Genomic DNA, 26,253 nt, shown 5'->3' with positions numbered 1-26,253 from the left:
TAACTATGAGACTGACACCCTTTTCCCACCCCCAGCCCCACCCTCAACCCCACCCACCTTCTACAGGTAAAGCACAATTAAAATGCCTAGGAAAAAGAAGGCAAACATTTAAAAAAAATTCAGATTACACACTAAAAAAAGTTTGTCATCTCATGTCTTGCAGTCAGAATAATAAAAACCAACCAATGTTCCCAAAAAACATCTCAATGAAGGGGTGCGGAAAAAAAAGACATCCCTTTAATAAAACATTTTCAACAAATATCATACACAAACTACAATGTATAATAATTACTTTTTTTCCCTCTCTTATTTTAGAACCAGACTACAAGGTAAGAAAAAACACTGAAACAAGATACAATGTTCTCAATAATCGGCACAAAGGGAAATCCAGGGAGATAATATTTTACATAATATGATATACATGGATCAGAAGTGGAGATTTATAAAACAAAGACCAACTACAGGGTAGTGTAATGTACATGATCCCCAGACTCTGGCGAGTGTCACTTTAACACGGTTGGTTTGTTACTTTTCTGTAGTCACCTCTACCACGAGAAGAAAGGTAATTTTTTCATTTTTGTTTTTATTTTTTTTTGTTACAGAGTGAGCCTACAGAATAGCAAGTATACATTTGAACAATTACTTTAAAGTATCTCCATCCAGTTCCAAAACACATACAGCGAAACCCCGATAAGATCACATCTTTTAAAAAAAAAAATACAAAACCAAAAATCAAAGATGTTAGCTTGAGATCAGTTACAAAATCCCAGGTCAGATTAACCCTTTCTCTCTCTCTCTTTTTTAGGTGGGGGAAAAAAAAATAGCTCAAGGATTCTCGCAGGGGGAAGCATTGAACTCTCCTTGTATTCTGAGAGGGGGAAAAAAAGACTAATACAGTGCATGCCACGGTCACAGATAGTAAGATCACAATTAATTCTTGAGGATGTGATCCTATGAGGGGCCAACTGCATTAACAACTTTCTATGAGGTGGAGGAGTCTCTTCTGGAGGAGGAGGCGTTGTGCTGCAAACAAGAAAAACAAAAACAAAAACAGGCCTTCCAAAGAAAAACCACCCATTGTAAACTGTCCAGTTTATTTTAAAAAAATAGGACTACAACAGGGACAACATGAGATTTCATATCTAGACTAGCTTCCTGGTGTAGCACAGCACAAACATACAACAGGTTTAAAAGAACAAAGCAAAGAGGTTGGAGTTGGGTACTGGAGGCTTCCATTTGTTTCCAAAAAAAAAAAAAAAAGTGTCATGTACATATATAAATCCTTCCGCACAAGAAGGATCTTGTCACGTCTTGAAATATTTTAAGTTTTGTCCTTCATGTTTTATGGAATAAAAAGTTCAGCCTTTTTATTGCATGAAACTAAACCTGGGGTCTGCCCCCCTCGCGTCTCTCTGCCAATACACCTAGCTTCTTCTTGCATAATTTCTTTTAGATCCTCCAAATGGCAGCTGACTCTCTTTATCCTGGAGAGGAGGAAGGGGGAGGGAAATCACACACTCATCGTCATGCTGGGGGAATACTGAAAGAGAGACAAACACCGAATGAGTACTGGGCAAACAGGACTGAAATACTAAACGCGGCCAAGGCCAGGGAAAAGGGGATATGAAAGTAAGACTCGGGCTTATGAAAACTATAAAGCAACATAATTGGATATAATAAATCAGAAAGATAGAATATGCTAGAGACTCTTAATTTATCAGCACATAATCCGCTGCATAATGGTCCTTCCAGGGAGAAAATAAGCAAAACAGTATGGGGTAGGAAGCAATTTAAATGCATGCATGTATATAATGCTAAATATGGTGAGGGAAAAAAAAGGGGGAGCCTCTTTCATCTGTCGAGCTTGAAATCCAACGTGAAAATGCTCTGCAGATCTCAAAGATGAGTGCACGTTTGTTCGCAGCTGAAAGCGAGCACGGTTAGCGGGGTCTGCTCAGGGGCAGCTCGGAAACAGCAGGGGGTGTTGCAAGCCTGAGAAAAACCCCACCCGAGCATCAATAGGGGGTCCCAAGATTAGACCTGCAGCCTCCCTGCTGTTCCAAGCAGCAGCACAGCTGTATAAAGGAGGTTTTCACAGTTTCTAGCTCACCACGGTAGCTCACTTTCACCCGTCTATTTCACGCACATGATGGCTAGAAAGGGGCCAGCACGGTTCATTTACACCTTTATTAAAAATCCTACCAATTGGGCACAGAGCTGGGTTCCACAACTATGGGACCCTACTGCTGTCATGTTTTTTTCTCCCCCCTCAGCCTCATTTGTTCCATGCTGTTGTCATCTTATCTAGCCTGTATGCTTTTTGGTTCAACACCTTGTTCAGAAACAGATCTCAAAACGCAGCACAAATTGCAGGTAAGAGTGACCATCGCTACTTCTTGGTTTTCGCTTGGATAGGGGGTCTCCAAAAGCACAGAGCTTAAGCGACATTCCCAGGGTCAAACAGAAAGGCAGTGGCAGAATCAGGATTAGGAACCTGGGCTTCTTGTCTTCCAGCCCCCGTGCTGAGTCCCCTGGACCACAGCCAGATCTGTATTAAGTGACAACATGCTCTCTCTACCATCAGAGATCATCCCTGCCCCTTCAGACCCCGGGCCCCACCAGGAAGCAGAGACAGAGCCTTATAAATTCTGTGACACCAAAAAGAGACGGGGCTTAGAGATTGGGCGTCTGAGCAACTCACATTGTCATTTTGGAAGGAATGGAGGAAGTTACCTCCCAGTTCACCATCATCTCTTGGAGTGCCCGGGGGGTTGCTAATGCCACTTATGTTGTTTGGAGAATTCTAAGGAGACAAAAGAAGGAGAAGGTGAGTATGTCTCAAACACATCACTGGGCACAGACTGGCGAAATCCCTCGCTAACGACTATGAGCAGCCGGTGGGGGAGCAGGAGAGAACGGCCGCGTTTATACACCCTTCCGTTAGTGCCGACGCAAACGGCTCATGGGAAAGGGTTACAGGAGGGGAGAAAGCCCCGTGTCCCTCTACTGCTCCCCCGACATTGGAGCCTCTCCACCCACCCACGATTTTCTCACTGCTGATGCTTCATGAGGGAGGGGCGGACGGACTACGGTTGAAAGGAAAGTGATTCACCTTTACCGTCACCACAGTGCACACTTACTTTTGGAAGTCCATCTATGTCGCCGGACCCTGTCAAAAGAAGGGAAGAAAGGGAACTTTTATTTGCACGTTAGTTACATTCCTTGCTCACAGCTGATGCAGTTCTCCTTGGCTAGCCCCTTCAGTGCAGGAGCATGCTGGGCAGGTGCCTAGAATGCCATCCAGAAACAGGCGGCTGTTGCTACATGCAGCTACTCCAGGGCATTGCTAGCAGCAGGCAATACAGGTCGCAGCTGTGCTAATCCCACACCTTTTAACATTTGCCTCTGGTAAAAAGGACCCGTGGGGGGCCTCAGCTGCCTTTCCTTTGTATGCTGAACTCCAGGGAGTTGAGGACAGCTCACCGGACTGCACAGCGCCGGCACTCTTACTGCTTGGCACTGTAATAATGGCAAGTTAGTGGCAAAGGCCTTGGCTCTCCCTGTGGTACTCTGACATTGATCAAGCTAGAGCACAGCTCCTACAGCAGGACAACGTAGGAGATGGACTTGAGAGGTTAATGGGCCTTTCTACTGCTTTCAATTAAACACCAACACCGGTTTTGAGTTTAAGCTCCTCTTCTGACTGAATCTAGCAATGCTGCCCCAGTGAGCCTGTGTGAAGAGTATCCAGCCACGTGGGCGGACAGGGAGGTCATGGCAGAAGAGGGCCGTGCGGGGTATGGGCCAGAGGAAATAGGGTGATTCTCAGACCTCTGAAAGCTCACAGTGCACACGTGCCTCCAAAATCACTGACCGGTATCCCAGAAGCAAGGCAGGAAAAGCCACCAGACAATAACACAACACCTCCCTTACAGAGATCTAATCCTGAATGGCAGATCAGCATTAACAGCTTGTTAAGAGTCAGGTCTAGTGCGCTTCCCGCTCAGCCAGCCTTGAGCTTACCTAATGATCCATTCATGTGATGTGGTTCCATACCTCCCATGCCTCCCATTGGGCCGTCAGAACCAGGCCCCATTGGGAACTGAGAAAGAAAACAGAAAGTGTAACCCCAAAATCAGAGACCCGTACTCTTATCAGCATCAAGCAGACCAGCCCATCCACTGGTAAGGATGGCCTCAAAACGGAGCAGAATGTTCTACGATCCAAGTTTTGTCCAGACACGGAACCGTGACCTGGCGCCCGTTGGGTTGGGAAGCAATACCCCTTGAAAACGTAACCACCTCAGGAAAGTGGCAGCAAACATTTTGTTCAGTCACTAAGGCTACATCTACACTACACAGCCCACATCAGCAGAGCTATGCCTACACAGCAGCAGAAGTTTTTCCAACAGGGTAGGAACACCATGTTCACATATGAAGCACTCTTCTGTCAGCACCGTGGCACCTACCCAGGGGTTTTGTTGGCATAGCTACATCACTAGGGGGTGCAGGCTGTAATACTTTGGTCCAGTTCTGACTGTTGGATTTAGTGTGCGGGTGGTGGTGTGGCCTGTAACATACAGGAGATCACAGTAACTTTGGTGGTCCCCTCTGGCCTTTGACTCAATTACTCCCGACTCTATAGCTACACAGAATAGCAGGGCTCTGGTTTCACCCTCTGTAACCTCCACTATGAACAGTGTTTACAAAGGAACTAATATCCCTCCTTTAGGGCTATCGACACCCACAGCATACAGGGCCCCCTGCCGCTCTGGAAATAACTCATTGTGGCGGGCTGATAGGGGCTGAATCACAGTGCTGTCAAGTCAGCCAAGACACTCAGCGAGGGGAGCGGGTAACATGACGGGAGTCAGGCACATTGGGGAGGGCTTCCTTTCTCCCAGCTGGTTTAATGCTCCAAGGTGCTATGCAGGGGGTGGGGGTTCAAACCCCCCTCTTACAGAAACAGTCACAAAAACATACGGCAGTGAGACCTGTGCTCAGACACGTGCATGAGGTCACCCTTTGGCCCCTCCTGCCCCGCCATCAGCAGACCCTCTGCCCCAATAAGAACGGCAGGGAGGGTGGGGACATGCACGCATGTGTGGGGTGACCCCCAGCGGCCTTGTTAGCAGCACTCTCTGCTCTTTCAGCTGACTGAGGCACACGCAATGGTTCTGCAGCTACTTTGCCAAAATAGTTACACTTCCTTGAAGCCAGGAAGTGATGTCTAAAGGGCACATTCTCCCCACCAGCATATCCCCAAGTGAACCAGCCGCTATAACCCAACACGAGTGTCAACATGCTGCGCCCTACAAAGATTGGCTCCCTCCCTTTCGCTCCACTGTGCTTGTGACATACTTCTCTGGCCAGGAGGGGGTATTCCAAGATCATGCCATGGCAAAACCACCTCCAGTCTGAAGAGTGCACAACCTGATCTACCATTGCAAATCCAGGCCAAAGATCTCACGCTCCACCCACCTGGCAGCACATTTCAACGGCGGGCTGAGGGAGCCAACCATATTTCCTTACACCACCTCCCATCTTCCCCCAGTGCTGCTCCCACCACATTCCCAGGGATCAGTGAGGCTTCAACATGATCGCCTTTGCTAGATCCACCCAAGCCCCCTGTGCTGTGACCATCATCCGTCTGTCTGCAGTGGGAACGGATGGGCCTCCCTTTGGGGCCTACCCATGCAGCTCCTCAAGTCAGCCAATAGTGTTTGCTCTTGAGCAGTCTGAAGCCCAGGTGTCAAGTGCCTCACGTCTGCCAGGCTCCTGACCCATGAGAACAGGAGAGGGAATCTAACCATGCTCTGCCGTTGTCCTGGTGAATAAAACCACTGAAGCTAGTTGGCAGCCTGGGCACCCCATACCGAGCTGAAGAGCACTCCAGGAGTCAGGCAAACTGGCAGCTTCTGCTCAGGCAAGGCCTAGAGAACCAGGCCTGCTAACGGGCTGGATGGAGGAACACTCTCCTCACCGCTGAACAACTCCTCCAAGCCAGCGCCGTCAGCTCCTCCCTTACCGAGCACCGAACCGTCACCCTCTGACACACCCACCTTCTGGCACCACCATTTATTTTTCTAAGTGGATGGGTGTGATGTCTTCCCACCCCCACACCATTCCTCCTCAGCACACAGACAGGAGTGATGGACCCTCACAGCTGATCCATCCAATGCAGCCACTTATGGGTGCCACGCTCCCAGGCTCCACACTGAACAGGGGCAGGCAGATTCAAGAACGCGTCAGCTCCTTGGAGCTGGGCCCACCTTCGGTGGGAGACTGGAGAGCATTGAGCGGGCACTACTGTGAAGCAGCAGGGGAAGGTTTTCATTGATCATCACCACTGCCCTCATTTTGTTTCCCTGTCCCTAGATCTGCAAAGATCACATTACTGGAAATGGCCAAGGGAGTTCCCACTCGCGTCACTTTACCTACATAAGCTGAAGATAAAACCTGCAAACGTCTGTATAAACAGATACGCAGCCAACGTGGGCAAAACTGCCCCCCTCCTCCTGTCAAAAATGGGTTTGACATCTTACTGTTTTACGTAACTGCTGCAGCTTGGCACAACGCCCCTTAAGGTACATCTACGCAGCGAACACCCACGGCTGGCCCCGGTCAGCTGACTCAGGCTCACAGGGCTGTAAAATTGCTGTGTGGATGTTCAGGCTGGGGCTGAAGCCCAACTCTCTGACCCTGCAAAGGGGGGTCCCACAGCACAGCACAACCGTTTTTAGCCCCGTGAGCCGACCCAGGCCCAGCCACAGGTGTGTGTCAGGTCTTTCATTCCAGGGTAGACACACTCCAAAAAAGTCACTCTGGTCTGATCTTTTTCACCTGCAACACCCATCAACGTCACAATGAACACGGCCCCCCCGCCCCATCCAGTTCATTGATTTGGGCTGCGATTGTCAGAGGAGCCCAAATCCCACTGAAATTTAATTCGTCCTTTGAAAATCCCTAGCTTTGGGTCCAGTCAGTTTCGCTGTTCTGCCCTTAAGAGTCAGCTTCCCCTCTGATGCAGGCTTTTGTTATTATATATTCACCCTCCTAGGGGCGGGAGAGAGAAAAAAAAAATCTCACACGTGATCACAAAAAAACCCACCCATGCTGGCAGGGGGAATCTCAGAAACAGGCAGTGCTTGGAACCAATTTTTGAAAACGAGTAGTCTATAAGTTGACTGTATCCCTTTAAATGCAACTGCTAACGGGATGCGTTGCTGACATGATCTTGACCAGAGCAGCGTGAACGGCACCATTTTAATAAGCATAAAAAATTAACAAAGTTGCTGAAGAGTTAATCACTTTTTGATGGTTTGTTTTATTTCTATTTTGTAACCAATGGCTGAAATCAATTAAACTGCTCTACCCTCAACTGATGAAGTTAATTATGATTTGTTATGGTATCTGATATGTAAATTATTAGAAAGCAGACTTACATTCGATCGACTGCCTCCAGGCGGTACTGGATTAATCATTGTGTAGATGTTGTCACTTGAATTGGTTGAATCTGAGGAACAGTGAAGCCCAGTAAGTCAGAGTGATTAATTCATTCCTTAATTAAAACAAACTCATGCCACTTGAACTCATTCTTTTATATTTTATCACCTAAAATTCCCTTTAAGTACCACCATTTTCTGGCTAATTTGTATTTAATGAAGATTCACAAAGTTTTTAATCACAGAAATTCAACTGTGAAAATAATTCAACTACTGAGAATCACAGGGCTTGCTCGTCAGAAGAGGCGTAGAAAGATAATTTGCTTCTATGTATCACTTAACACCTCAAAATTATCCAAAACATCCTCCAACATTATTACAATACTGGTATTAAAAACAAATCCCCGAACCAGTATGGAAAAGGAACCAGTGTCTTTATAACGCACATGGTAACAGACCAACCATTTTAATCACGTCACAATATATAAATGCACAAATGACAAGTGTGCTGCCGCGACAGAATACTGGGGCAGTGACTAGCAGCACCCATTAACATATGGATTGTTTTATTATGACCTAGTCTGAAATGTAGGTCAGAGTTCTCATAAAAATGCAGAAGCAGAAAGACAGTCGTGATATTACATTTTAGCTCCACCCCTGCAGCTGTGAAACACCACGGTTACAGAGCAAGGGTACTTCCCTTGAGCCCACCCACCCGCCATCCTCTCCTATTGATCACTACAACAATTACAAAATCAGCCTTGCAAAACTGCCAAGAGACATTTACCAGCCCAGATGCAGAATCTACATGCCCATCTTTATGTGGGGAAGGAGGAGAAAAATCATGATGGGAGATTTTACTGACCCATCCAAAAGAATTAGAAATTTGGGGGCAAGGGAATTAGCCTACCGTGGCAAGCAGAATTTTTGCAAAGCTGTTTTCAAAAGCCCCTGCAAGTCCTCATTATAAATCTGAGCACCACAATGGCAGCCTCCACAGCCTGACTTTTTAAAGGAGGAAGCATCAGAGTTAAAACTGGGGGGTGGGAGGGGGAAGAGAGAGAGGGGCACAGGAAACCTTTCTAGTAAACAGATTGGATTTTTTTTGTAGCCAATATAATTTTTAACCTTAACTTGATTTATTTTTTATTTTTATTTTTTAAAAAGCAAGCAGTAGCTGATTAGTCAGCCCCTAAACCGTACAAAATGACTCCCTTGCTTTTTGTTTGCTAACCAGCATGAACGGAATAACAAATAAACATATTCAATTTTTTATAAGGACATTTTGTCAAAGAACAAGCAGCGTTTTGCACATTTTGAGGTTACATGCCTCACAAGGCTGGTTCACTTTAGTAACACGGGGATTAAACGTGAAGTGACTACTGCTTCTCAGGGAAACAAATCTGGACACAGAAGGGCTCCCTCCCTCTTCCCCACTTCATAGATGCTCACACTGTTCTCAAAACTCTCCCTCTCCCCAATTTTCACCCTCTTGAAACTCAATCCTGGGTGGAGAAGTGAATACAAAGCCCCATCCTAACAAAACACCAAAATCTTCTTTCAATACTAGTGCATACGATCAGGAATCCAATAGAGAAGCAGCTGAGCATGAACTGAGGAGTTAGGGGGCTATCATTCAAAAGAACACCCAGCAAATTTGGGTTTTTTAGTGCTGAATTTGTCAGCTGTTGAATTTTACCTGCAGGACTAGGCATGATCGGTGTTCCTGGAGGACCTCCACCACCAGGGGGCCCCTGTAGACAAGATTAAACACACATCAGAAACCACCGTGATAACATATACTGCAATAGGCCAGCACGATCCTGCTGCTGTCAGCAACAATGTCTCACCTTGGTATTCAGCCAAGCATTAATCTCCTGCTAAAACCTTTGATGCCAAAGTACAATGCTTTGTTTAAGCCTCGAGCAAAATCAGAATTTTTAAGTATTTGAGAGGTATATGTGGGAGAGAGCGGAAATCATTTGCAGCGTCCACGGGACCCCTTCTAAAACATTTTTTACAATTACAGAAGAAGGAGGCTGTTCTGGGTACCCAGAAGATGCGCAGATTTCTAGAAACAAACATTCTTACGTTTTAGAATTTCTGCCTCAGCCCAGCCTTTTGTCCCAACTCAGGATAGAGAGACATGGCACTATACACATTTAACTCACACCAAAAAAAACCAGGAGTACTTGTGGCACCTTAGAGACTAACAAATTTATTTCAGCATGAGAAAACTTAACTCACATCGAGACTCTATTTAAAAGTCCGAATAAGTTATATCTACATACACACGTGTGTGTACAAAGAGTCAATGATCTGTAACGTATATACTTGAAATCTGACTATACATCTGGCTAGAAATAAGAACTCAGCCCAGGAACTTACCACGTATGTACCAGGCGATGAAGAGGAATATGGAATCTATAAATAGATCATAGGAAATAGTCAACTATCTGAAAATCAGCATTTCATCAATATCATCCAGATTTACACACTCCGCTCTGTCAAACTGAAGCGGAAATTAGGCTGAATTACAGTAGTGGCCACTGACGTGTTATAAATGCCCACAATCCACTGAATATGCTGACACAATATTTCACTTACCCCGTCCCCAAAACCCTACTATTGGCAGGATACAAAAAGGCAAGAAAAATTAATGGTTCAAGAGCAAGGTTGTGGGTGTTCTGCTACATCAGACATCTGTGGTCACCAAATGACCAGGTGGCTGCTGGAAGATCCTGTCTCCTTCCTTCCCCTACTTTTTTTTTTGGGTGCACACAGTGCTGCAAAGTATCACACCTTTTCCCTGAATTACAAAGAAAATGGACAGAAAACTGGCTAAGGAACAGATCAGACCGAAGAAACACAACCTTAACTTTTAGACACACCAAGGCAGTAACCAAATTAATGGAACGCTGTGCAACATAAAAATCTTCTCTAGTTAGCTGAATGCTCGCACACCTGCACTGGGAAGCGCTCTATGGTATGGAGGATGGTGAATGTTTGCCCAGAAGTTTGCCCACATTTCAATGGGTATAACGCTACTCTCCTGTCCTGATACTCAGGCATGTCCACGTAATACCTTTAGACTGGTTGTCTCTAAAGACAAGGGTTTAGTCGGAAGTTGTAACAAAAAGACACGAGAAGGCAGTCACACTCGAAGTGATGCTCACGTACAAACTTTTGCTCTAGTCTAATACCGATAAAAAAAGACAGACACTTACTGAATTAGCACTGCTGGGATTAGGCCATGGTCTACCAGCTCCTGGGCCCCTAGAGTTTAAATGAAAAAGAAAAGCTTTTTATACATGGCACATCGGGATACAGCACAACAGCAACGTAGAACTGGGATTTCAAAGCCGCTGTCAAACACCAGAGTTAAAGCATCATGGGTTTTGCCTTACATGTTAATTCCAGGCATGCCGGGGCCTAAAGAGTTGGGTGGAGGTCTCATTCCGCCGCCATAGTTCTGCAATGATAACCAAGGATCAGTCTACCATAACGAGAAGGGAAACCGGAGAAGAAAAGAGAAGGGAAAAAAACAAACAAACAAAAACAAGAGGGTTAGTTTGTGAAAATGAACTTTAATAAAAAATTAGATGATGATGAACATACAAGCAATTAAAAACTTCAAAATAAACAGGCCTGTGGTATCTTTCCATTGACTCTCCGCAAGACATCATGGGCTGTTAAAAAATTTATACAGAAGCCAGACAGATTTTGCATTTTGGCTTCCCTATTGCAGACCAGAGCTCAGCACTGGGTTATCCTAGGCCCAGACCTGGCCTCTGGGAGTGGCCCACTTCAGAGGAAAGAGAATGCCCCAGCCAAAGTGCAATACAATTATTATGGAGGGAGGGAAATTCCCTCCCAACTCCAGCAGGCAAATCAGTTTCTGGCTTGTGGTCTTCCTCCCCTCCCTTTCTTTTGTTTAGGGGTGGAGGGACAGAGAAAAAGAAAGCAGCTGCTTGAAAGATTATTGCTACAGTGTAATGGGCAAGCAATGGGATGCACGGAAGAGATGCCAACAGCATGAACATTTGCAGTAGCCTTCTAAAGACGGAAAAGGAACCTGTCCTCTTAGGGTTACATCTCCAGTAAAAAAAAAGAGAGAGATTGGTCTTAAAGTCACTACAGAACAATGTGCATTTCAGACGTGCACACAGGCACATACACAAACATATGTACAGAGATTCATGGCCCACAGAGTTGCAAGGGAAGGGACTTCGATTTTGCTACAGAACTATTCAGATTGAAGAGGTGCGAGTTAGTGAGTTGGTCATAGTCAAATCTGATGCTGCGTCAGCATGTAAAACCCAATCATGTGTACACGGGGTGGGGTGGAAAGTGACATGCAACACAGAACTGCTGTAAACACGTCAGGCATTACACAAAACTCCCCAACTCAGGCACCTGCTCTCCTTTCTTATGTCACCCCCTGGCTTTGCCTATCGCAGGAGTCTCCGATCAGTGTACCTGATCTTATAAGAGCATATCTACTGTAATGCCAAGCCAGAAGATGCTGTGGCTCCAGGAGTCCTCATGCTGAATTTCTCTGCCTTTCTCCAAGTCAACTGCCCATCACCAACGTATCTGGGCACACCTTTCGCAGTGTACATCAGCCTTGCTAAATTCTTCTTGTCCACTCATTCAAGGTAAAATAGCATTCGTTTCTTCTGTGCCTGGACCAATTTTATTTCCTCAGCAGTTTTGCAAGGCTGGTTTATTTAGGAAGCCACCACTCCCACACATGGAGTTAAGCACCCAACCCAGCAAACCATGACTGTAAAAGGGATAAAGAGGAGAAGGATGTTGACAGCCAGCGACTGGGAAAAAACGGTGCAGTCGCTAGATGAAGCGCCTGATCAGAAGGGTTCTCCCTCAGACTTGCTTTGCGCTCCCTGTATTTGCAAGTATGGCAGTGCAAGTAGCTTAGACCAACCATTTAAAAAAAAAAAACACAAAAAAAACCATGGGGGTGCTGGTGTTCCATTCAAGGAGAGGAACAAAACCTGGGTGGCTCACAAGAAAAGGAAGGCTCCCCAGTTTCACAGACACACTGACTCCCATTTTCCACCCGCAAACTTTTACTCATTCGACAGCCTAGAGAACCCCTCCCCCGCACCCCGCCACTTTAACTTGACTGTGCGTGTTCCTGAGGCCCTGTATCCGGACAGCTATCCCTCTGGGACTGGAATGGGACACAACTTCTATTTGTCCTCAAAGAGCTCCCAAGATACACTTATGCTGCACACACCTTTCGGCAGCACGGGGGGTACAAACACGGCTAGCTCCCCTAGCGTGGCTATAACAGCAATGGAGACCATGAGGTGCTGCTTAGGCAAATAGCGTAACACACACTCCTGAACCCTTTGGGGAGTTCCCAAGCCACATGTCCCACTGCTGAAGTCTTTCCCCGAAGCAGGGACAAGACCCAAAGGCTCTGGCAGCTCTCTGCTCCAGGAGCCTTTCCTTGTCAGTGAAAGACTAGCCGGGGGACAAAGGGAGAAGGCTCTGGCAGCTTCCTGCTGCCTCTCCCTGCCAGAGCCTTTCACCCACACGGGTAGCTATCCATCGCCCTGTGGACACAGCCTGCCTTTCGCAGTGGCGTGTAGCTACACGTATCCTACACGCCCTCACAAGAGGTAGGCAGTGTAGACAGAGTAAGCTGTTAAGAGGTTCTCTTCTCGCTGCGAATGAGGGGGATAAATGGCGTCTCTAGAAAACTCCTTGTTCGTTCCTAGGACTGGAGCCGTACCTAGTATTTGGCAGTGTAGCACTCCACCAATAGTTTGGATTTGCCCCAAGACACATCCAGTTAATTTTGGGTTGGCTTATTTGGGAAATTTGGTTTAATCACAAGACTGAGCATTTTGGGGGTTGTTTTTTTTCGGTTCCCCCTGCCATCATACCTTTATTTGTAACTCAAAGCACAACAGCTAGGACAACAGAACGGTGTTGCAGGAGTACAAATATTTCACTATGGTCCCAATTCAGCAAAGCATTTAAGCATCTCCTTAACTTTAAGCATGTACTGAAGTCCCACTGAACTCTTTGGATTTAAGCCCATGTTGACGTGCTTTGCTGAATTAGGGCCCTTTATCTTATCTACATGTGTACTTTTAGGAGGATGAAAAGGGTTACCCGAAGAAATCACTAGCAAATCTTAATTGATCAAATCTCAGTTTCTATGCTGAACTACATAAAACCCCATTTTAAAATGTAGTACTTCTAACTGGAGCTGAAAGAAACAGACAAACAGGCCAAAGCATTTTAAAGGTATTAGAAAAAAGGGGAAAGGTGCTGTCATGCTGAGAAGCTGGGTGTCAACCTTCAGCAAAATGTGAATTAAAATGGGGGAAGTGATAAACCCTTGGAAGACCGTATTTAATAGAAGCACTGACATCTAACCTCAGCAGCACCAACAAATGCCTTTATACTGGTCACAGAATTAATGCTACAATCATCAAAAAAAGGAGAGATAGAAAGTTTAAAACATGATGCTAGATTGTAAAAGATGACTGGTTTTCAGTTCATGTCAGGTGGCTGGTACATGACTGCAGGTTACCATTGGTTGGATAAAAATGTATTCCATATGAATGTTTATTGAGTAATATTTTAGAAGGTCTTGGAAAAACACTTTGGGAAGGTAGTGAGTGTGTAGTGTGTACACAATGATTTATTACACACAGCAAAAATGGTGACTCTGGTTCAATATTGTTGATTATTTCCTGCATGCACTAAAGCTTCACAGCACCCACTTCTTTAGCATTTTGGGAAGACTCAAAAACATGCGAGACTGCACGTCTATTTTCACAGGCTTGCACTTGTTTAAAGGAAAATTAAACAAGTCGCTCTCTCCAACGTCCATGCTCTAATAGTCCCAGCATAAGAAAGTCCTAAAACACCACAACTTTCAATACCACCTGTGACCGAGAAAAACCAACACGGTGCTCGATTAAAATGCAACCACTTCCAAGTTCTGTGACAATCACCTTGGTTTGTCCAAACTGCAGCAAGCATCCCGAACTTTCATGGCACTTTTTGCTTGGCTGATGCGAGCGCAACAGATGTGGGCTTTTGTAATCATACATGTGGGACTATTAAGAGCTTTGTTGTACCAGCTCCTGACAGTGCCAGACCATTGCAATGTATAACAAAGCAACTGGAATCTAAGCTTGCCAGCAAAGAATGCTTGGGATTTTTTCTGAGGTGTGGGGAATCTAGTGGAGTTTCACCCCCGTGCCCAAGGAGATGGATATACATTTTTATTCAATCAACTTTTCTCCCTTCTTGTCAGTATTCAAGTTTTGCATAAGTTAAATCCTTTCTTAATTCTCTTCACACAAGACCTCTTTAGCTCAACAGCCTCCTGGAAAAACTGCGCAACACACATTCGTTTACTGCAGGGTTAAACAGCACTGAAGACAACACAGGAAACAAGAAGTCGGGGAGGATAAACCTACATCCGAGAAATGGTAGTATGTTGTTTAAAGTCTATCACAACAAACAAACAGGAGTGAGTCAACATAGTAGCATGCAAATTCACTTGTTAAAATGAATCAACACAAAGACAGAATATATTAACCCAGATCTACTTCATTTAAAATTTACTCATAATTGGACTGGTTCCCCCAACTCCCTGGTATGTATGCAAACAAAGAGGGATTTGGCATTCAGGAACTACAGATTTTGTTGGATGTCGAGCTACTACTCAGGCTAGTGAAAGTTCAGAGGAGAGTGCTACTCTGCTAACTTAAAAAAACAACAACCACCAATCTGAGCATTCTTGAGTAACGCCAATGTTTAGCTCCTACTATAAAGGAATCTAACAAGTTGGCTGAAATGCCTGGGAAAGGACAAGAGCTTCTGAAATACACTTGGAAAAAAGTTACAGGGAGGAAAAAAGGACGTCAAAACCTTTCCGAAGCTCATGAGAAGATCACTCAGCATATCCCACTTTGCGGGGAAAATCCCTAAAAGTCATCAGCAAATTTTTCTCTCATCGAAAATCCCCAACCTGAAGTTTAAGGTAAAACTGAGAGAGAGGAAAGAGGCAAGCGTCAGATTTATCCAGGAAACAAAGAATGGCTTAAACGCCAGAGAAGTGAAATTGTCTATAGAATAGGATAGGGAAGATCAGAATACAGGAGAGGGAAGCTTTATGGACCCGTTATAAATAACTTACTTTTTTATGTGGGCACTCTCTTTCTTAAGTGTTATCAAGGCAAGTTGGATAATGCATTCACCAGCACTACATGGTCACAGCTAAACAGCACTGCCTCCAACTAATGAGCAAAAGGGGCTTCTGCAATATCCCTAATGAGGATGCTGAGCTCTGAAGATACAACTGTCGGAACGCAGGCTTTCCAGCTGCAATGCACTAATGTAAAATGCATTAGTGCTAATGGGGAGTAGGTGGGAAGAACTCCCAGCTCTTGAAACCCCTAGAGATAGTTTGGATGATGTTTTGCTTATAAACTTTATGAAGTCGTAAGATGTTATTTGGCACTGGACAGGAGAGAGAATGTGCTGCTTAAGTTTACCTGCGGACCAGGACCCATGGGGCCCATCCCTCGTGGAGGATTCATCCTTTGCATTGGTCCTCCCATGTTAGGGTGCCCTGTTGGGAGTAGAACCAATGAAGTCATTATAGCAGAGTAATAGTGTTTGCCCAAAGCCAACAGTGAGACACCTTCCAGCATCCTTGATCACGTTTACCTTGTTGTCGTGTAGGGTCCATTGAATTGGGCAGCAGTGGCTGCGTACCAGGAACAGCCCCTGGAGGCTAGGAAAATTGGGGGGGAAAAAAGGGGGGGGGAAGAAAAACAAGCTTTCAGGTATGTAACCAAAATATGTAGTTTAAATTCAAGGCTTTAAAACACAAAGAATTCAAGTGACATGGTCTATTTTCTGGGAAATGAGGGACTTGTCATAACTTCCTCTGCTCGCACACAGCTCCTACCTGTACATCTCCCATGACATGTTCTATAAATCCCTGTAATTTGCCTAACTTTGTGTTCATAACCTTCCTACTTTGTTTCACAGCCTTTTAAAAAAACCAGACCCCAGTTCTCTTCTAATCCTTCACACTACTGTATTAGTGGTCCGATTCCACGCTTCTACTTGTAAGTAAATAGAAGACGGGGACACACACGGTTGTCGGGGTGAGCGAATGTCTGATCAAAGCACTTCAATGAAATGATACTGATGCCAATGTAATTTCGAGGTGTACACTTGGCAAATATGCTATGTAAATATATTAAAGTTATTTATTTGCCAGTGAAGAGACATTTCATCTGCAAAGATGATTTTAAACATTCTTACTGAATAGCTTACGAAGATGGCCTCAGGAGTATTAAAAATGTATATTTTCCTCTCATTTCCTAGTATCCCGAACACTGTATTTCTTTTTTCAAAGTCATACTCCACTTGGACAACAAATCTATTTAAAGTTCAAAAGAGGACTTCCACGTACAGCTCAGTGCAGATAAAGGGGGAGAAAGAACACAGACCATATGCCTTGGGGAAGCAAACTAAACAATTTTGAAACACAGTTGCTTTTCTTTTATTTCAATACCAACATGAAACAGATCATGCTGTAAAAATTGAGAGAGACTCTCCAATAAGGAAGGACGACAGTTTAGGAAGGCCAGGCCACACATCAATGCCATGAATAGAGGGAAGGTTTTCATTCCAAATCTTTATAGATTTACAGCTTGGGAGGCACAAGCAGGAAAATAATAAATGAACTTTTCATGTATGGTTCACATCGCTATTAACTTGTTTCTCACCTAAACAAGCAATGAGGCAGTAATGATTATTTGACCCTGTTGTAATGTTTTTGCATCTCTGGATCTACCCAGTAACCTAGCTAAGCTGTGAGAGTGTTTCTCAATGCAGCGGGGGGGGTTTGTTTTGTTTTGTTTTTTAAGTCTGATTAGTTTTATCCTCGTTAACTTAAATTATCAAGTGTATAAAAACAAAATCACAGAACGCCGAGATTCTGAAGTTGCAACGTTACAAATATATTCCTCAATGCCTGTCACAAACATTGCCGGTATGTCATTGCAACTTGAGACTGAAAAGAACCACGGCTCCGCCCTGATACTATTAGACAAAAGTCAAAATAGTGTTCTGCAACATGTAATTTGCACAAGACTAATCCATAGCACTTACAGATATAGTCCAGCACCACCCTTGTGCTGTCCATATTTCAGCAGCAAGAGGTTGGACTTCTTGCAAGCCTGATTTAAAGGGACATTGTAAAACTGCACTTTACAAAAAAAAGTGACTTTCCATATTTCACCAGGCCTGGACAGCACAGATTGACTTGTCTGTTTAACTTTTGCTCCTAATCAGTTTCACTTTCCTGTTCTCCTGCACTTGCCGAAAGCTAGAACCTCTAGCTGGAAGCAGGAACCTCTAGCTAAGGAAAATCAGAACATGCCTGTGCACTCTTATGTATGAACCTGTGAGAAAATTGTAGCACAGCCATTCTCAACTGGTGGGACATCATCAATCTAAGCAGGGTGTCAAGCAGCTGATCTCATCCTCAAGTCTTCCATCTTTAGGTGAAACAGATCTCCCTGGCCACTTGACTCCAGTCCTCTTCCCTGAACCCACTGTGCCAGGCACCAGAGAGCATACGAGTAAGGCCCTACCCAGGCTGAGGTCCCCCATTGTAAAGCACTCCAAAACAAGTTATACAGAGCTGCCTAATCAGTGTCATTTTCCATGTGCAGGTCTCATTACAGGGCTGTGAGATTTCACCAGCACCAATGAGGAAGGGAACTCAGAGAAGGTGAAGGAGTTGTATAAAGCCAGGTAGACATTCCTTCCTCAAATCCTCCCCATTCACTCCCTATAACCCCAACAGAAACACACACTGTCCACTCTCAATCTTTTTTAAAGGAGATAACAGGACAGGCTTTTTTATTTTTAACGATTCCCCACAGCACAGGGAAAGGCTAGAGTTAAGAGTTTATACTGGTTTCAATGCTTTATAAGAAGTTTCATCTTATTTAGTACTTGGTAAGATAGTCAATGTTTATCTCTACCAACCGAACACTTCGGGTAGCAAATCTGCCTCTTGTAACTGACTCAAACTGATAAGCTTGTTGGCTGTAAGACTGATTTCTTTTTCGCAAGTTTTTCTTACAATCAGACAACTAAACAGAGATATAGGAAAAAAACGGATGCCTAAATTTATCTAACAGAAAGAATGTTTATGCACTATTTGTGAGTGAGTTGTGGTGACTGAGCCACGTACTGGTGGGGAAAAAAGTCATAGAAAAATATTAAAAATTAAATGGAGTTTTCTAAATCATATTAATAAAACAGTGTCTTGTTTAACAGACAGCATAATGCTCTAACAAGAGTTAGAAGGTTTATTTTAAAATGTCTGCCCTTTGTTAACAGTAAAGTGACATATTATTGGAATAGAAACTAAGCAGGTAACTATTTCTGAAGTACTTTTTGCTAAAAAGAAACTGAAGGAAAGTAATTGGTGAAATTCTTAGAATATGCTTCAACAGGATAAATTACAACTAAATGCCACAATCTTAAAACTTCTGCACATAGAATCACAGACTAAGGTCAGACGGGACCATTATGATCATCTAGTCTGACCTCCTGCACAACGCAGGCCACAGAATCTCACCCACCCACTCCTGTATCAAACCCCTAACCTATGTCTGAGCTACTGAAGTCCTCAAATCGTGGTTTAAAGAGTTCAAGGTGCAGAGAATCCTCCAGCAAGTGACCCTTGCCCCACGCTGCAGAGGAAGGTGAAAAACCCCCAGGGCCTCTGCCAATCTGCCCTGGAGGAAAATTCCTTCCTGATCCCAAAGATAGTGATCAGCTAAATCCTGAGCATGTGGGCAAGATTCACCAGCCAGACACCCAGGAAAGAATCTGTAGTAACTCAGATCCTACCCCATCTAACATCCCATCACAGGCCACTGGGCATATTTACCGCTAATAGTCAAAGCAATTAATTGCCAAAATTAGGCTATCCCATCATACCATCCCCTCCATAAACTTATCAAGCTCATTCTTGAAGCCAAATATGTCTTTTGCCCCCACTGCTGCCCTTGGAAGGCTATTCCAGAACTTCACTCCTCTGATGGTTAGAAACCTTCATCTAATTTCAAGTCTAAACTTCCTGATGGCCAGTTTATATCCATTTGTTCTTGTGTCCACATTGGTACTGAGCTTAAATAATTCCTCTCCCTCTCTGGTATAACTATATGAACAAAACCCCATTTTCTTTTAAGCTGCCATAAGGAAGAGGATAAACACAACTAAAATTTAACCCTGCAGCTGATCTAAGTGTTCTGGTGGGCCAGTTTTCTAACAGCAGGATTATATGCATCACTTTGATTTTTAAAGATTCCAGGGAAAATTTACATTTTTACACTAGCTTTGTTGTAAACCATCATCAGTCGCACAGCAAAACTTTGTTTACATCAGCTGGGGGTTGGACTAGATGACCTCCTGAGGTCCCTTCCAACCCTGAGATTCTATGAAATCATGGGAGACAGTCAGGGAAAAACCAAGAAGTAGTGCGATTATAAAGGAGAACTCAGAACTGCGTACTACATGAAAGCTCTCTTGATAGTGAAGCTGTTGGCAGTGGAGAGAACACACTTCCTATGCCAGGTCCTGCTATTTACTACATTTATGTGATTGCATTTCTACCAGCAAATGGTTTCTTGAGATTCAATGCATTACAAACTCCTGATGGAAAAAGAGGAGAAAACGTTTTGATGGAATTTGTTAATCAGTGAGTTAATGTTATTTGAATGACAGATACCACAAAGTCACCTAAGAATATAAGAAACCTTCAGCTCTGTGGAAGTCTGTTTTTCCCCCACTGCCAAAAAAAATTTCAGTTTAAAATCCCCAACTTAACTCAGGTAACAGACGAAGGAAATACAATACCTGGTTTCCCATTCTGATGGGGGGCCGGGGACCTCCTGCATATCGCGGTGACATAAAAGGCTGTAATTACATGAAATTAGTTCAATGACAGGATGCACTCACAGCATGGAGATAAGAGAATTACTACATTCCATACAGACTCTGGTTACAATCTACACAGTTTTCTGGAGAATTTTTTTTTTTTTTTAAAATAAGTTGGTAAAAACAGATCTTCACACTCCATTTTAGTATTTTTCACAGATTTATTTTTGTTGGCGAGACTGTTTAACATACTTGGAGAGTACTATATAAGGCTGCTAAAATTAGTGCATGGGAGACCCTGACCATTTGACACTTTCCAAGTGAAAAAGAAAATTGGTAAATGAAGCAAAAAACCCCCAATACCAAGAACCAAAAGCCAACCACTGAAACCATATATTCATATCAGTGCTATGAATGCAATTTAAAAAAAAAAAACACACAAATTAACAAAGTCCTCACACTATCATAGCTATGTATATTTGAAACTTACGAATGGACTTTCTAATCCATTGTCAACTGAACATACAAAATCAAAAAGGAAACAAACATTTCATATTGGTGCTGGCATGATGCTGGAAGAATAAATTTGAGGATCAGATCCCCAGCTGGCGTAAATCAGCGAAGCTCCATGAGGATCAAAGGAGCTCTGCTGATTCACATCAGCTGACAATCAAACCCAACAAGCTTAAAGAGCAAAATAGAATGCAAGCCCCGTTATCAGTGCCCTACATATTTCTAGTGTCTTTACCTGACTGTGGGGTCCCATCATGCTGTTAGGATTGTGAGGTGGAGGCTGTGCGTGTGGCGAGGGCTGAGAACCAGGTGGTCCCTGTGAGGTCAGACAGTAGAAGGAGGTTATAGATTAGCACATGAAAGCGCAGAAAGAGCTAAAAAGGATTTATTGGTGGATCTGTTTGTAGGGAAGCCAGTCTTGTTTTAGCTGAGTTTCTATTCATTTGTAACTGAAGAACAACGAATAATGATATATGCAAAAAAATAGGACATCTGTCAAAGCACACCAGCAACCTTACAGTAAATGGTTCAGAATTCAACCAGTCTGCAATGACAAATACATTTGGATACACTTTGAAAGTGTGCGTATGGAGAGGAAAAAAAAGTCTTCTCCACTACCCTCCCACACCTTCCTGAAGGTAGGAGACACCTTAAAAGGCTTCCTTTTGCTTTGTGGGTCGATGGTTAATACAAGGTATTAAAAATAGTGTAGAGGCAAAGATCTTGTTTAGAAGCACATCCCATGTTTGTGCCAGATACTTTTGAAGCTGAAGCCTAGGTTTAGCTCCAATAAATGGATGGCACAACTCCAATCCATTTCTACATGCAGGGCTGTGTTGTTACCCTTAAAGATCCAATATCCTTCCCCAAGACGAATGACCTAATGATGCAAGTAAAGTTTCTTTTGAGTAAAGCGATACTAAACATGTCTGGGGGAAAAAAGAAAGATTAGTTCATGTAGCTTTTAACACCACAAGATAGCAGTTTCTGACATTTTTGGGTAGAACACCAATTTTTTTTCCCTTCAAAGCATGAAAAAGAAAGTTTGTTTGGAAAATGTGAGCTCTGAGCAAGAATACATTGATGCATGTTAATGTAAAAAAAAATAAAATAAATAAAAAATCAAGTCCAAGAACTTGTAATTGGTATAGAAAGCAAATAAGCCTTGTAAGTATGTTATGTGAAGCAGCCACACACTTCAGTAAAAGCACAGCAGCAGATGTTCTATACCTGCCACGTTACTAATTTCAACAAGTGTTCGCCTTCTAGCTGCTGCCAGCAATGGCATGGTTTGTTACCATGAGCAATTTTCTTAATTAACAGACATTAATTAGCCATTTAGCAATTTTGCAAGCATTTGTTTAGCAGCTTTCCTAAACATGAATACCACTGTGATAATGGTACTGATTAGAGGGGTCCCCTAATTAACAGTACAGGGAAGGAAAATTGAAATCACATAAATTAAAAAGGGAGGGGAAGTTAATGAAGGCAGGACATTTGCACCTGCAAATCTTTTGTACTACAGAAACTTGAGTGCATCATAAATAAGTAATAGGAATTTTTTTTAAGTGTTACACAGAAAGACAGCCATGAAGATTAAAACAGAACCGCCCTCTGTCAATCTTCCATGTTTAGTTTATATGCTCATATAAATTAATCTCTGTTGCATTAACAGGATATACATAACTAGTCCTACCTTGTAATTTATAACTAGTACAGTAAGACAAGAATAGTTCTCTTGCCTCTCCTAGATTCATTATTCTGGGCAGAAGTCATAATTCAGAGTTGCAATGTCCCGCTATGTCCCACCACCACTTTAAAAAAACCCTCTGAATGTTTCCCCCTGCTGGTATGTTTGCAGAACTGGCATGCTCCCCCAGAGCAATCCTTCCAAAGCAGAGAAGACAAAGCTAGAATCATTGCAATTTGAATGCCAATCATTTTGTTTATTTCACTGAGACATTTCAGGGCTTTTTAACATTCCCTCCCTGAACTGAAAGAGGAGAAAATCCCATAATAAATCAAATATCTACTGAATACCAACTAGACAAGCACAGGGAATGGGGTCTGTCCAGAGTAGTGGATCTCACTAGAAGAAATCAGTCACATGCAAAAAACGATAAATAAATCTAATTTTGCCTTTCTTCCGTGATGGATCAACGCTAGACAGAAGTCAGACCTCAAGGGAAGCTGCCAGTGTGACCACCACCCACCATCCACATGGGGAAAGTAAATTAGGCCCTGGATTTTGCAACTGACAACATGCAGGTGGACTGTTGAGCCTGTCAAGAACTCCTGTGAAGTCCACCCACATGCCGTGAATTGCAGAATTGGAGCTTAGTGAGTAAATACAAAAACAACAGTCACTACCAATAAAAGAAAAAGGTGATTGTGGGTCAAATGAAAGACACCGCAGAGAAACCCTTGCTAGTTAAAACTGCCTCGAGATTAAAGAGATCCTTTATGATGTACATTCAGGTAGCTCTAAGCTCAAAAATGGCCATTTCCCATAAGTATTTTCTTTCTCTATTTATAGATTACACACCACTCCCTCTTCATCCTGAAACATACACAGAACAGAGAGACAGGCATGTTGCCCAAAGACTGCATCCAAAGAGAAAAGACCAACTCAGTTTTGTAACGCTCTGGGAAAGAAGGAATTGACCACAAGTTGGGAAGAAACTTACAAGACTGCTAAGAAGGCTGATGTTTCTCCGTCCAATACCTTGCATCTCTGGCAGAACAAACCCCAATCTTGATAGCATTTCCTGGTGTGCTGATTCATCTATCTGGGGAATGGGATCGTTTGATTGCTGTGGCAAAGCAAAAGAACGTAGCCGCTTCCATGAGACTGCCCAATCCCACAAGCAAGGCGTTACACCTTCCTCCGCAGATGAGAAGGGTTCAGACAGAAATGATTGCCCAGACCGCTCCCTGAGAATGGAAGTGCATTTCTAAGTGGCCTAAAGGCTGCTGACTGATAGTTCCTTTTCCCACTGACTGCTTTAGGGGGAGCTCAGTGTTCTAAACCAGGCACAGACTAGGGCTGTCATGCAAACCCGCCCAGCCAGAGAGTTGTAACTACAGGTCTACAAAAACACAATCAAGGAACCCTGCTTGCTTAACCCTCTGACCAAACTGAAAGGCAGATGAAAGGCGATCTGGAGAGTCAGGAAACAGACACCAAGGATGACTGTTTGAAAGGCGCATTAGTAAGGGCCAGTTGCACCACTTAAAAAGATTCTGGTTCCCCAGGTGACCTAACCAGGAGGCAACTGGTAGCTACAACTACACATAGTGACAGATATCAGGATGCAACCAATGACTTCAGCAGGGGAGGGAGTGTGGCACAGTGATGAGACTAACCTCAATGAGCACCTTCTCGGATCTTGTGCAAAAAGCCTTCTTAGGGGATCCTGAGATCACTCCTGGGGAAAAGGAGAGGCATCGTGTGTTGAGGCCTCACTGACGCCAGAATCTGTATGTAACTCAGTAAGTCCAAGAAAGCAGCAGGAGCTGAGATCAGGAAGCATCAAGGAACCACAATACACCAGGGCTTGCTCTATCCGGAAGAACACACAGTTTGATGCTGGACTCCCTGTGAGGGAGTCTCTGCCCCTTACTGGAACATGCCTGCAGGCTCTGCGGCTGGATTCAGGCTCTGCAGGGGGAGCAGACCGGCAGTGTTCTGCTGCTGTCCCCAAGGGAGTTGCAACCCATCTGCCAGCAAAGCGGGGAGGAGGGGGCTGGCTTGCAGGAAAGGCTGTTACTGAAGGGGATACAGGCCAGCGCCCAGTGTGAAGACTGCCTTGCTGAACCCCGCCCCAAAGCATCCAGCACAGCAGGAGGCAGTGCAGACCTGGTGGTGTGCCAATGGGGCAGTAAGTGCTTGGGGAATCCTTTGGTGCTCAGAAGCACCTGCACCCCAAATTAAGAACCCTGCACTGAACATGCCAGGAAGGGTGGGGCACTACTCTTCATTAAAGTGCTTCCATGAAGGTTCTCTCCATTCCAAGAAGCCAAGCTGGGGTGAGGGAATTGCCAGGGGAAAAAAAACAAAAAACAGTTAAGTGAGAGTAGCACAGTCACCACTCTGCTGGATTGGCCAGAATACCCAAGAATTATGGGCTCCCATGCAGAGCAGAGGGCTTATCCCAAGAGCAATATAGCTTCAGTAACACTATTGCTAAACCACCCTCTCCCACCAGCTGACACACCCTGGAGAATTACCAAACTGAGCAGATACGATTCCTTTGTATTGGTGCTTAAGCTGGAGATGGCAAGTGTCTTATGTAAACCTAAAGGTCTCACACATGAGTTACTTGGGTTGGTTGCATATCTAGGGGCTTTCAAGGTTTTCACTGTCTCTGGGGTATGGCAGGTTGTTGCAGAAAGAAAAGGAGATATAAACCTGGCACTACCTTCAGGGGAGCCTTAGCAGTAATATCTCTGACACCAGGTATTCTGCTGCTCTGACGGGAACACAGAGTAAGAAGAGTATGACAACATACAACAGCTTTCCCTACCACTAGGATGTACTGCTTCTTCTGTGTTCGGGGAGAGACCAATGGAAAGTCATTAATGTTTACATTTAAGCTGCTTTTTAAAATAAGGCTAAAAGATGGATTTCTCATTTTGCCATGCATCTCAGTAACGCCTTCTGCCTTTATCTTAAATGGACTTCAGTTTCAGAGCAGAATGGTCTACTGTTAATCACACACGGCATCAGAGGGATAAACAAGTAAAGATCATTATTCCTAAAAGCATCGTTAGGGAACTGCTGCCGGAAATCCAGTGGCTTCCCCAAAATATGAGTATCTCCTTTTGGAAAATAGGAATCAAGGTAGCTAGCGATGTTTAGCAAACAACTTTCAGGAAAACTTCTAGCCAGTTAACACACATGCCCAAATGGTCAGTGGCATCCCTCCAAAAAGAGAAAGATCTCGGAAAAGAATGGGGACTAGTCAATGTCCTGCCTGAATACTGGATTTCGATAGAATCAGCGACACCCTGTCTGTGGTTGAAGCTGTTTCCAGCAAGAATATTTCAGCATTGGTTCAATGACTGCGTGGAGAAGGACAAGAAGTGGCATAGGAGAACAGCACTGCTGGAGCTGTGCAGAGAACAGTAATGCACAGCAAGAGTTTCAAACACACCTGTCATTAAATTGCCCTGACAAATAAAGCTTCACTTTCATCACAGCAGAGTTAAACACCCACAACACAGCCATGAATCAGCTTCTGCCAAAGAACAGTTTTCCATATACCAGTGTGCAGATTGGTGTGGTTAAGATACATTTAGGGCATTGTTGTAAAGCAGATTGAAAT

General features: G+C 44.0%; 1 protein-coding gene across 4 annotated transcripts in view; it reads right to left on the bottom strand.

Annotated features, from left to right (window-relative positions):
• Nucleotides 1–215: 215 nt before the first annotated feature.
• SSBP3 (single stranded DNA binding protein 3) overlaps nucleotides 216–26,253 on the bottom strand; it is a 134,526-nt gene continuing 108,488 nt past the window's right edge. Inside the window, exons 6-18 of one of the 4 annotated variants that reach the window (XM_039483516.1) lie at nucleotides 21,162–21,242; nucleotides 20,393–20,452; nucleotides 16,169–16,235; nucleotides 15,994–16,070; nucleotides 10,852–10,940; nucleotides 10,672–10,720; nucleotides 9,833–9,868; nucleotides 9,144–9,198; nucleotides 7,445–7,515; nucleotides 4,024–4,102; nucleotides 3,141–3,169; nucleotides 2,702–2,803; nucleotides 216–1,540 (exon numbers count right to left, since the gene is read on the bottom strand). In XM_039483516.1, coding sequence (XP_039339450.1) covers nucleotides 1,511–1,540; nucleotides 2,702–2,803; nucleotides 3,141–3,169; nucleotides 4,024–4,102; nucleotides 7,445–7,515; nucleotides 9,144–9,198; nucleotides 9,833–9,868; nucleotides 10,672–10,720; nucleotides 10,852–10,940; nucleotides 15,994–16,070; nucleotides 16,169–16,235; nucleotides 20,393–20,452; nucleotides 21,162–21,242 — 825 coding nt within the window. In that variant the 3' untranslated portion in view covers nucleotides 216–1,510. The remainder of the gene's footprint in view (nucleotides 1,541–2,701; nucleotides 2,804–3,140; nucleotides 3,170–4,023; nucleotides 4,103–7,444; nucleotides 7,516–9,143; nucleotides 9,199–9,832; nucleotides 9,869–10,671; nucleotides 10,721–10,851; nucleotides 10,941–15,993; nucleotides 16,071–16,168; nucleotides 16,236–20,392; nucleotides 20,453–21,161; nucleotides 21,243–26,253) is intronic. The other 3 variants (XM_039483517.1, XM_039483519.1, XM_039483520.1) reach the window with 3 other exon arrangements.

Source organism: Mauremys reevesii, linkage group 8 (assembly GCF_016161935.1).
Source record: "Mauremys reevesii isolate NIE-2019 linkage group 8, ASM1616193v1, whole genome shotgun sequence".
NCBI classification, from domain to species: Eukaryota; Metazoa; Chordata; order Testudines; family Geoemydidae; genus Mauremys; species Mauremys reevesii.
This window is presented reverse-complemented; position numbering and strand designations above follow the sequence as displayed.